Source organism: Erythrolamprus reginae, chromosome 2, assembly GCF_031021105.1.
Source record: "Erythrolamprus reginae isolate rEryReg1 chromosome 2, rEryReg1.hap1, whole genome shotgun sequence".
Classification (NCBI taxonomy): domain Eukaryota; kingdom Metazoa; phylum Chordata; class Lepidosauria; order Squamata; family Dipsadidae; genus Erythrolamprus; species Erythrolamprus reginae.
In genome coordinates this window covers 284,998,447-285,010,469 of record NC_091951.1, presented here as the reverse complement: position 1 = coordinate 285,010,469, position 12,023 = coordinate 284,998,447, and the positions used below count along the sequence as shown (strand labels likewise).

Genomic DNA, 12,023 nt, shown 5'->3' with positions numbered 1-12,023 from the left:
TATGACCTATAAAGCCCTTCATGGCACTGGACCAGATTATCTCCGGTACCGCTGTCTGCCGCACGAATCCCAGTGACCAGTTAGGTCCCACAGAGTGGGCCTTCTCCGGGTCCCGTCAACTAAACAATGTCGTTTGGCAGGACCCAGGGGAAGAGCCTTCTCTGTGGCGGCCCCAGCCCACTGGAACTAACTCCCCCCAGAGATTAGAATAGCCCCCACCCTTCTTGCCTTTTGTAAGCTCCTTAAAACCCACCTCTGTTGTCAGGCATGGGGGGACTGAGATATTCTTTCCCCCTAGGCTTCTACAATTTATGTATGGTATGTTTGTATGTATGATTGGTTTTTAAAATAAGGGTTTTTAACTGTTTTAGTATTGGATTGTCGCATGTTGTTTTTACCACTGTTGTTAGCCGCCCCGAGTCTACGGAGAGGGGCGGCATACAAATCCAATAAATAAATAAATAAAATAAACATTGAAACAAAACATCAAGAAATCTAAAAGCAATCAAAAGATAATGTTGATAGGAATGTATATATGATGTAGATTCATCTGTAAATACGATCGTGTATTGTTTTTTTTAAAAATGAAAAATTTAATAAATACATTAAAAAAAAGAAAAGAATTGAACCCTAATACCAGGGGTGAAGTTCAGCAGTTTCTGGAGAATCGGTAATGGAAACTTTGAGTAGTTCAGAGAATTGGAAAATACCACCTCTGGCTGGCCTCAGAGTAGGGTGGGAATAGAAATTTTGCAATATCCTTCCCCTGCCATGCCCAACAAGCCACACCCAGAGAACTGGTAGAGAAAATATTTTGAATGTCACCCCTGGTTAATACCCATTGTTTTTTACATTAAACCAAAACGTTGGTTACCATAACTCTGATAATTAGAAATGCGGCTATTAAAGAACGATAGCATATTCGTTAGACACATCTTAAAAGAAAAATTAGGAGTGTTAGCAGGAGAAACTGGAAGTCATGACTGAACTACTGAAGTTTGTTCCTCTTTTAAGGGTGCCACATGTGCCTCTGGCCTTGTGAAAGCAAACACAGGATCCAAACTTTTTACAAAATGCATAAGCGATATTTCAGTATATTTATCCTCCTCATTATTTAGCACCTCAGGCACTCTCGTCTACATATATGTTTTTTTTTTTAAAAAAGCAGAGCATCAAAAATTTATAATGTATTTAAAAGAAAGTGGGAATTTAATGGAATTGGAATCCTAGGCTTGAATGAGCCACAGCAAGATCGAGTTTTAATTGGTGGTGTAGCAGGATCTTTGTCCCTGTATATATAAGAGCTCATCTGTTTGAAGCAACGGCTGTGGTTGTGTGATCAGGCTTCATTCAGCAAAGGGTTCACATTCCTTTGAGTTGCTCCATTACAGAAATGAGCTGCTGATTGCACTGCTGAAGGCTTTGCTGTTCATCTCTCAGCCTTTCTTGATCTTGAAGAATTGCTTCCTGTGGGAGGAAAGTCGGAAGGTGCACTTAGATTAAAATTCTGAACCACAGGAATAAGTGCAAAGCATAAAAATAACCACATCTCTCTTCCAGACCCTTTCCATAAAGTTTTTCAGTTCCAGAATCTGAGCAGGTGTTATACAATCTTCATGAGCAAATGATTGTTTTGGGTTAGTAAAACACATGTTTTAAAATCTCTAATCACCCTGTCCAGAGGGAAATAAAATAAAGTGAAGCTTTTATTCAGAAAAAAAAAATGCTGCAACGTCCTGCCTGTCGGCGACTACTTCAGCTTCAACCACAACAACACAAGAGCACACAACAGATTTAAACTTAATATTAACCGCTCCAAACTTGACTGTAAAAAATATGACTTCAGTAATCGAGTTGTCGAAGCATGGAACTCATTACCGGACTCCATAGTGTCATCCCCCAAGCCCCAACACTTTATCCATAGATTATCTACGGCTGACCTATCCAGATTCCTAAGAGGTCAGTAAGGGGCGAGTACAAGTGCACTAGAGTGCCTTCCGTCCCCTGTCCTATTGCTCTCCTATATCTCCTACACCTTTCTTCTATTCCTATATCTCTTCTTCTTCTCTTTCACTGATATGTTCTATTACTATACCTTCTTTTCTATTATTTCTTAGATATATTTTACTATGAGTATCTCCTCTATAACCTTCACCATGTATTTTACTATGTGTGTGTGTGTGTGTATGTATGTGTGTGTGTGTGTGTGTGTGTGTGTATATATATATATATATATATATATATATATATATATATATATATATATATATATATATTTGTTTTCGTAAATTTTCACGGGTATATGTATGTAGATTGTTCTGAGTTCGGGTTTTGCCCTGTGTAATATTTTGCATGTTTATGCGACGTTTCGGTGAAATCACATCCACCATCATCAGGCTGAAGTTTCCAAGCTTCGTGCTGTTGTAAAATGGAATGTTTGCAACTGTCATTTCTTCCTAGTGTATAGTGTGGGGGTGGAGATTTGGTTTGAATGTAGCAATTAGATTGGGTGATTATGTTTCAGTGATCTGATTGGTTGGTGTAATCATAATTATTAGAAGGATTGACATGGTGATTTTTATGAAGTGTTTTTTGTTTAAGGCTGGTTTCCAAATTTCAAAAGTCCAAAATCATAATTATTAGAAGGATTGATATGGTGATTTTTATGAAGTGTTTTTTTTGTTTAAGGCTGGTTTCCAAATTTCTGGTAGGCGGGACGTGTCATCTCTTTTATTCATGTAAAGGGGGCTCCTTTCAATTTCTATGGCTTCTAGAGCAATTCTTCTATATAAATTCTCTGTTTTGTGAAGTAATTTAGTTTTTTCAAAGTCAATTTCGTGCCCTGTTTTTTTAATGTGCTGGACAAGGGAGGAAGTCTTATCTTCTTTTTTAACTGCATTCACATGTTCTGCAAGGCGTGCACTTACTCTTCGGTTGGTTTGTCCAATGTATGTGGCTGCACATGTTTTGCAAGGGATTTCATAGATTCCTTGGTATTCCAATTGGATTTTATCTTTGGGGCTCCTTAGGATATTAGATATTTTTTGGTTGGTGCAAAATGAAGTTTTGATGTTATGTTTGTGCAGGATTTTACTAATTTTGTCTGTGGTGCCCTTGATGTAAGGGAGGATGGTGGTACCATTGTCCTGTTCTTGATCTTGTTTTTTGGGGGGTGTCTCTTTTTTATTAGATTTGTGATTGTTTTCTCTTCGAATCCATTAGAAATTAATACATCTTTGAGTTTGTTCAATTCAGTTTTTAAGTGCTCATGGTCAGCTAAGCGTTTGGTTCTGGTGATGAGAGTTTTGGCCACTGAGGTGATTTGTGCGGGGTGGTGGTGTGAGTGTGCATTTAGATAACGGTTGGTATGGGTTTTCTTTTGGTAGATAGTGTGTCCTAGGCTGCCATTGGGTTTTTTATAGACCAGTACATCTAGAAAGGGAAGTTGATCATTGATTTCTGTTTCCATAGTAAACTGTATTTTGGGGTGTAGGCTGTTAAGATGTGTGAGGAAATTGTCTAGTTTTTCCTTACCATGTGGCCAAATTACAAAGATATCATCAACATATCTCAGCCAAAGTTTAGGTTTGTATTTGGATTGCTCTAATGCATTATTTTCGAAATATTCCATATAGAGGTTGGCGATGACCTGTGAGAGAGGTGATCCCATGGGGGCTCCCTCTATCTGTTTATATCTTTGTTCATTATAGATGAAGTATGTATTGGTCAGGCAGTGGTTGGTAAGGTCTAGGATATATTTGGGGGGTTTGTGTTTGTCCTGGATAGCTGTCAAGGCTTCTTTAATAGGTATTTGTGTGAAAAGGGACACGACATCAAAACTCACAAGTAGGTCATCGGGTTGTAGGTTTTGTTTTTTGATTATTTGTATAAAGTGGAATGAATTTTGAACATATGAGGTAATAGTTTCTGTATATGGTTGAAGGTATTTGGCTAAAAATTTGGCAAGGTTTTGTAGAGGGGAGCCTATAGAACTGACTATTGGTCTGAGAGGTATTCCTTCCTTGTGTATTTTTGGAAGGCCATAGAGTTTTGGACATATGGAAGATTTTTCTCTGGGGATGATTTTTTGCTGGATTTCTTCGCTGATGGGAGAGGCCTTGATTTTGGATTTGGTAGTTTTTTCTAGGTGTATATATATATATATATATATATATGTTAAATGTTTTTAGCTGGAATTTTAAAATTAAGGGAGATATATCCCCACTAAAACCCTCATTGTGTATTGGACAAAATAAATAAATAATAAATAATAAATGACTCATTTAATCATGATTTGTTACATAAATTAATTTGGTTAAGATGACGGTGATGGAAAATTTCCAAACTCCTTTTATGTGAACCACTTTGGACTATTGTCTTTTTGTCTTGGTTGAAAAAGAAAACACATGAAAACTATAGTTCGGATACTCTGAAATATATATAGGAATTTAATTACCCTCAAGTTCCTTTGTTCCTCAAAGTTATGGAGGGGGGGAATTCACTGATCTGCCCACACATTTGCCAAAGTTTTCTTAATTTGCATCAATGTTTTACATCCATTGTGACCTTCACCCTCCACTACCAATGCAGGCTCTTGGATACAAAAAAATAATAATAAAAAAAAATTGCTCCTTTTCTCCATTCAGCCATAAACGCTACTTTACTAACAACAACAACAACAACAACAACAACAATAATAATAATTTATTGGATTTGTATGCCGCCCCTCTCCGTAGACTCGGGGCGGCTAACAACAATGATAAAAACAGCATGTGACAATCCAATAATAAAACAGCTAAAAACCCTTATTTATAAAAACCAAACATACACACAAACATACCATGCATAAGTTGTAATGGCCTAGGGGGAAGGAATATCTCAACTCCCCCATGCCTGGCGGTATAAATGAGTCTTGAGTAGTTTACGAAAGACAGGGAGGGTGGGGGCAATTCTAATCTCCAGGGACAGTTGGTTCCAGAGGGCCGGGGCCGCCACAGAGAAGGCTCTTCCCCTGGGGCCCACCAAGCGACACTGTTTAGTCGACGGGACCCGGAGAAGGCCAATGGCTTAATTTGTACGATGCGTGAAAGGGGAAAAAAGCAAGCAACCAAAACACATAATATGAAATAGGTCAGGTCCCACTGAAATGGTACCAATTTTATTTACCTGCATAGAACATGTAGAATCATAATACAAACTACAATTGTATACTATATTTGACAAATAAATAAATAAAAATAAAAATAAAATAAACATGTTTTCAACATGTTTGGTGGACAAAAGCTGAGGCCAGTGACAGGAGCTCACTCTAATACACCAACCTAGAACTCTAATTGCAGGAGCAGAAACCATCTCTAGCATTTAAGTCACTAAACCAGTGTTTCCCAACCTTGGCAAATTGAAGATATTTGGACTTCAACTCCCAGAATTCCCCAGCCAGCATTTGCTGGCTGGGGAATTCTGGGAGTTGAAGTCCAAATATCTTCAATTTGCCAAGGTTGGGAAACACTGCACTAAACCACCCCATCTCTTGGGTTGGACTGAGAGACAGTGACTGAACCAAAGTCACTCAGTTGTTTTCATGCTTAGGGCGGGAGTAGAAAACCAGTCTTAATATTCACCACAGATTTAAATTGACCAGTACAGTATGCACATAGACATCATTAGCCTAAAAAAATGCCTTTCTCCATCTACTGTTTCATTTAGTTAGTTGAGGCAGTGGATGGTGCAAGAGGTTTTATTTGCTTTGTATATGATTTTTCCAGAAATGAATGCTCACCGTGGGAATTTTTAGAACTAAAAATCGGTAATTAAAATGGACTTCTAGAGAAATAAATGCTTTTTATTGCTCCAATGAAAACCAGTTGTCGAATTGAAACATTTCACAGGGGGGGAAAAACGCATGTGCACATAACACGCATATTAAAAATGAAGCTATAGAAAATTATGCTCTGAAACAATGTAATGCTGTGTAATATATACAGTGATGAGAATCAGCATTGTGTTGTTGTTTTTTTGGCATCACTTCCTCATGTGGGGGCAAAAAATAAGGATCTTGCACTAAAAATTGAACTCCATTCTCTGTCGCTTTTTCAAAGCTGTGTTTGATGATCTTGACAATAGTTGAAAAACATAATTCAGTGGTTGCACGACAAGCAAGTGTGTTTTAACTCAATGAGAGTGTAGTCTTTATGAAAAATTGTTACTCATCTCAGTTACAATGTTCCAGATTAATTAACTAACTTTACCAACACAAGAATGCACCCCTATACTGGGAAAGATTAATGTAGACATTAATGATCTTCCTGGTGATGAAACTATGTGGACAATAAAACTACTGGAATAGGAAGATGAAAAACAGAATGGGTGACACTCACAAGATCTATTGTGATGATTTCAGTCCTTTTGTACATTAGCTCCATGGGAGCTGTATTTTTCTGAGATGCAATTGCTGTTCAGTAGCTACATGATTTTTAAAAAGTATAACACAATATCTGTTGTTTTTAATAAATGCACATGAAGTTCACCTCAAACCAAGGTATCACAACTCTGGAGAAGGTAGAGGTTACTAAAAATGTGCTTTGGGATCTCTCTCTCTCTCTCATCTGTCTGTCTGCCTATCTACCTACCTGCCTACCTACCTACCTACCTACCTACGTATCTACCTACCTACCTACCTACCTACCTACCTATGTATCTACCTGTCTACCTGTCTACCTGTCTGCCTATCTGCCTATCTGTCCGTCTGTCCGTCTATCCATCTATCTATCTATCTATCTATCTATCTATCTATCTATCTATCTATCTATCTATCTATCTATCTATCTACCTACCTACCTACCTACCTACCTACCTACCTACCTACCTACCTACCTACCTATCTATCTATCTATCACATAGCGGTATATAGGTGATCCTAGGATCCCATTTTGGGGGGAAATGATATTTTAAAGGAGGAAAGCACTAAGGCTTTTTCAGATTTTGCAGGTCAAAATTGCAGAAAACTTTGCTGCTGATTTACATGGAATTGAAATAGTGTGATGCAGCTAACCATTAGATTTGTACTATGATTTAGATTTAACTATTAGATTTGTACTATGTATTGTTGTTGTAAGCCACTCAGAGTCTCCGGAGAGGGGCAGCATACAAATCTAATAAATAATAATAATAAACAATAGAGGTAGTTTTGGTGAGAGGAAAATGAAATTTGAGAGTTTTATTAAGGCTATGGAGAGATCGTCTTTACTTTAAAATGTAATAATTGTCTGTGATTCACTTTTATTTTTATGATGAAAAACTGATAATTTATTTAGGAACAGCAAAAGTGGAGAACAGACTTAGAGTCATATTGGATGTATATTAAGATTTTAAAACTTTTCACCTATAAACTAAGGCTGAGATGTACCTTCACAGACTCACCTGACAGCTTTCCATAGACCATGATATAGTTTTAAGATTTTTTCTCCCTGCCCACTTTATGTCCACCCCTGGAATCAAACTGGGGAAAACTACTTTAAAGCTGTATAATTAAAAAAAAGACTGGAATATTTGGTGCCATTTTTCCAGTTTGCATCCAAAATAGATTCCCCAGCCCAAATCAATATAGGAATGGAACAAATGCAATTTAATATTCCCCTAGAGAATATGCATCTATTTCAATATTTTAGCTGTCCAATAACTGGATTTGTCTGGCCTGATTGCAATGCTGCTTAACAATAGTGAAATCATAAAAATGATATAAACAGTATTATTTTTTAATACATTACTCAGAAAATACTACTAATCTTTCTCACACACCCTACTCTCACCAAAATTTGTTGTTTAGACCAAAACAAAGCTCCACAACTTCAATGGAAACACAAGCTTTCTGAGTGTTGTCTTAATAGATCCTTCGAGGATATCACTGGAATTAGACCAAAATGATTTAATCTAGAAGTTACTAAGAAGAGTCTTGTTCGAAGTCACTGAACAGAAAAAAACCAATATTATTTCTGAAAACACAATTTATCTTAACTTTCCCAAACTCCAGCAAAGGCAACAGGTTTATCAAACTGATTTTAGTTTTGAAACATGGGTATTTTATTTATCTTACAGGGCTGAAATTTTGTTCCGAGGAGTTGTTTTATGTCGAACATCAAAAGCAACTCAGGGGAAAGAGGATAAGGAAATGTTGGGAAACTTGCCAGTCTCTACCCTTCTCTTGAGTTTTGTAAATATTTACTCTCAATTTGAAGAGTTCCTCCTTTTCCTTGTTATTCTCCTCAGCTCTGGCTTTGAGCCATGCTTCGTTTTGGCTTTTGTGTTTTTCTAGCATCACTTGTAGTTCCTAAGTTAAAGAGAAAAAAAATGTATTAGAAAGTTAAGAATGTTTACCATAGTCTACCAACTACATAAATACATCTTCTAATTCACATCTGTTCCCAAACTTTATTAGCAATTATCACAAGTGAAGGCTATCTAAAGGAACGCAGCTGAAAGTAGCACTAAGAAATACTGTCAGGTTGCTTTCTCCTCCCTAATTGGTATCACAGGTTTTTTACTCTGTTCTGTCTGGGTCACTCCGGAAGCTATGACCAACCCAAAAAGATAAGCCAGACACACCGGTTGAATCCAAACACAGTTTTATAATGGTAAAGAGAAAAGAACCCAACAGAAAATATCCTTACAAGTCAGGAAAGCACTGGAACTCCAAAAGAAACACAAAAGCAATTGTTCATACAGAAAAACAGGATCCTTAATGCCAAACGAGGCTGTTGAGCTAACAGGCACAAACCTCCCACCGGTCTTCAAGACTGCTGGGCCACGAGCCAGGAACAAAAATGCTGAGAGAAAATGCAGATAACACCAACTCCTCTTTGATAACACTCCACGCTGCCGAAATGGTTCTCATGCCTTATAAACCCTTCCCTGCTAATGAGGGCCACACCCAACCCCCAGGTGCTCCTCATTCAGCGCTGATAATATCTACGCAGCTGATTTCTCCTTTGAGCTATGCATCTCTGCCGCATACTAATGATAGCTTGTGCTTCGTCATCCAGGGACTCCAGAGAAGGGAATCCAGAGAATCAAAGCTACTTGCTTGAGATAGCCCTTCCCCAGGGCTCCCAGGCCTTGCTTCATCTTCACTTTCTTGACTGCTGGCTCCACTGTCCGGCTGCAAAGAACTCTCCCCTCCGTTCTCAGACTCCCCCGGGCATGGAGCCAGCAGAGACGCAGCTGGTCTTTGATCTGGCTCAGGCTGAACCACAACATACTCTAGTCAAAGATAGAAGCCCAAGATTTTCGAAAGGACCCAAGAATGATTTACTCAACTGTGACATAAGACCTTTAGCAACATTCGCTTAGCCTCACCCCCATTCCCACCGCTAGTTGTTGGAGTGCGGCAAAACAATGGCAGATACAAAAAAAGAAGTATGTTTGACATGTCTAGTGAATTCTTTGATACTTAAAGATCAATATTGCCTGGCAGAAACCATTCACCAGTCCAGACACCAAATTCTGTTTCTTGCATGACCTTCATAAGTTTGTATTTTTCTTTATTATGGTAATATTTTTTTTTAAAAAAAATAATGTTATCTTGATAATATTTTTAAATATAACTTTTCTCTATCTTTCTAGTATTTTCCATCTCAATTCTTTAGGGTTTGTTATCTTTTCAGCCTTCCTTCTCATTCTTCCTCATAACCAGAAGTGCTTGAACTTTAAGAATTAGGAATTCAGTGATCGATAATGAGATAAAGGCAATGGGAAGATGTATCCATAGACTCAAATTTCTCTTTCCCTCCAGGAATGATCATGACAATCAATACCTCTTTCTTACTACACCAGCTTTCAGTATACCTTGGACAAATTTGGTTGAATAATCCTTATTCTTCCTCCCCCCCCTACAGAAATATAATCTATTTTATTCTCTCTTCCCAAGAGAGATGGTTAATGTGTAGTGGGCTTCAGTAGGCAAAAAGCAGACCAGCATAGCTACAACAGCATTTACTGACTCAAAACTGGAACTGAGAAACTGCAGGAAATTCCCTATAATTTGTACTCCCTGTAATTTACCCTCTTATCTCCATACCAGTGTGCTGCGTTCGCACCATAATGTTTTGTGTGTGATGTTTCCGCACATGTGCAGAAGCAAAAAAATCCCTAAAAATTCCATGTGGGCGAGCTTCCCCTTGGGTGATTTTGCTTCCATGCATGTGCGGAAGCAAAAAGAAGCTGAAAATTAGTTTTAAAAAATAGTGCCACGCACAGACCACAAAGACATATGTGTAAATTGGCAATCAGTGGCCCACTACCGGACTACTGCACTGGACCACATCGGTAGGAACCCACCTCTGGCCTTAACCAATCATAATATTTGAAAAAGCCCACTAAAATATGAATGTTCTAAATTTCCCTCCAAAACAGTTGGAGTTAATAGTTAGGGTCATCTAAAGGTTAGTTTCAATTTAGCAGGGCTTAACACAATTACAGTGGCACCTCTACTTAAGAATGCCTCTACTTAAGAACTTTCTAGATAAGAACCGTGTGTTCAAGATTTTTTTGCCTCTTTTTAAGAACCATTTTCTACTTAAGAACCCGAGCCCGGAAAAATTTCCCAGGAAATTTGAGAGCAGCATGAAAGCCCGGCCAGTTTCCTGCCATTCCCCCTTTAATCCCAGCCATCTCCGGCTTTTCTCGCCCCTCTTTTTTTTAAGCCTTAAAGTTTTGGGTTTTTTAAAAATTTCTCTCACCTTACCTTCTTCCTTCAGCAGCGACTGTCCTCCTCCTCTTCTTCCTCCTCCTCCTCCCACCCAAATTCTGAGCTTTTATTTCTTTCCTAATGGGTTTTCACGCATTATTTGCTTTTACATTGATTCCTATAGGGGAAATTGCTTCTACTTTAAGAATGTTTCTACTTAAGAACCTGGTCATGGAATGAATTAAGTTCTTAAGTAGAGGTACCACTGTATATATATTCAATACATAAGAGTGGTATCTGTGTAAAAGTGTAACTCATACTGTGTGTAGGTTTTTATGCATGCTGCATGTTATAAACTTCTTGTTCTCTACTATAACAAGAAGTCTTAAACTTTCCTCCCATCTTTTGCTATGGCAAGACATTTTTGCATCTTTTTCCTTTTATTTACCTGACAAGAACAACTGGATACTTGGAAGATGCCACAAAAATGATCCATACTTTTCTGTGAGTTCACTGCAGTGAGTCCTTAACTCTCACTGAAATGAATGTACTAAATTCACCATGGATTATTAATTGCCTTGGAGTTCTATAAGATTGCTAATTTTAACTAGTAAATGTCAAGTGTTTATTTATCTGCCCTAAATGTTAGCAAATTCAAAAATATTTAATCTATTGCATTAGTTATTAAGCATAATTTTATTTTGGGTCTCCCAGAATGTTTTAGCTTGTTGAAGGTCTTGACAGAATTGATAATGAAGATAGCCCCAATATGCAATACTAGTATTAACAGAAATATAGTGGTACCTCTACCTAAGAACGCCTCTACTTAAGAACTTTTCTAGATAAGAACCAAGTGTTTAAGATTTTTTTGCCTCTTCTCAACAACCATTTTCTACTTAAGAACCCGAGCCTCGGAAAATTTCCCAGGAAATTTGAGAGCGGCATGAAGGTCCGGCCAGTTTCTCACCATTCCCCCTTTAATCCCAGCCATCTCAGGCTTTTCTGGGCTGCCAGAGGAGCCTTTTGGTGGCACTTAAGGAGGCTTTGGCAGTCCTGAGTGAATGAAACATTTTCCTTTCTCTGGGCACTTGGAGAGGGAATAAACCTCTGCCAGTGCCCAGAGAAAAGGAACGCTCCCTTCGCTCTGAGCAGCCCAGAGCGAACGGAGCGTTTTCCTTTCTCTGGGCACTTGGAGAAGGAATAAACCACTTCACTGTGGTGACTCCCTCGTGCTGCCTCCCATACACCCAGTATGAGGTTGCTTCCCTGTTCTGCCGGCATGTCTCAACCACCCGTAATTACAAGGTAATTAGTCCAGGAAGACACACACCACACGATAAAA

The 12,023-nt window shown here is 38.3% G+C and overlaps 1 protein-coding gene across 2 annotated transcripts in view; it reads right to left on the bottom strand.

Annotated features, from left to right (window-relative positions):
• Positions 1-1,063: 1,063 nt before the first annotated feature.
• Positions 1,064-12,023, bottom strand: part of LOC139162441 (kelch domain-containing protein 3-like) — an 88,447-nt gene continuing 77,487 nt past the window's right edge. For both annotated transcript variants that reach the window (XM_070742807.1, XM_070742808.1), the window contains 2 exons: positions 8,222-8,326; positions 1,064-1,467 (listed from right to left, as the gene is read on the bottom strand). In XM_070742807.1, the coding sequence (XP_070598908.1) occupies positions 1,363-1,467; positions 8,222-8,326 (210 nt within the window). In that variant the 3' untranslated portion in view covers positions 1,064-1,362. The remainder of the gene's footprint in view (positions 1,468-8,221; positions 8,327-12,023) is intronic.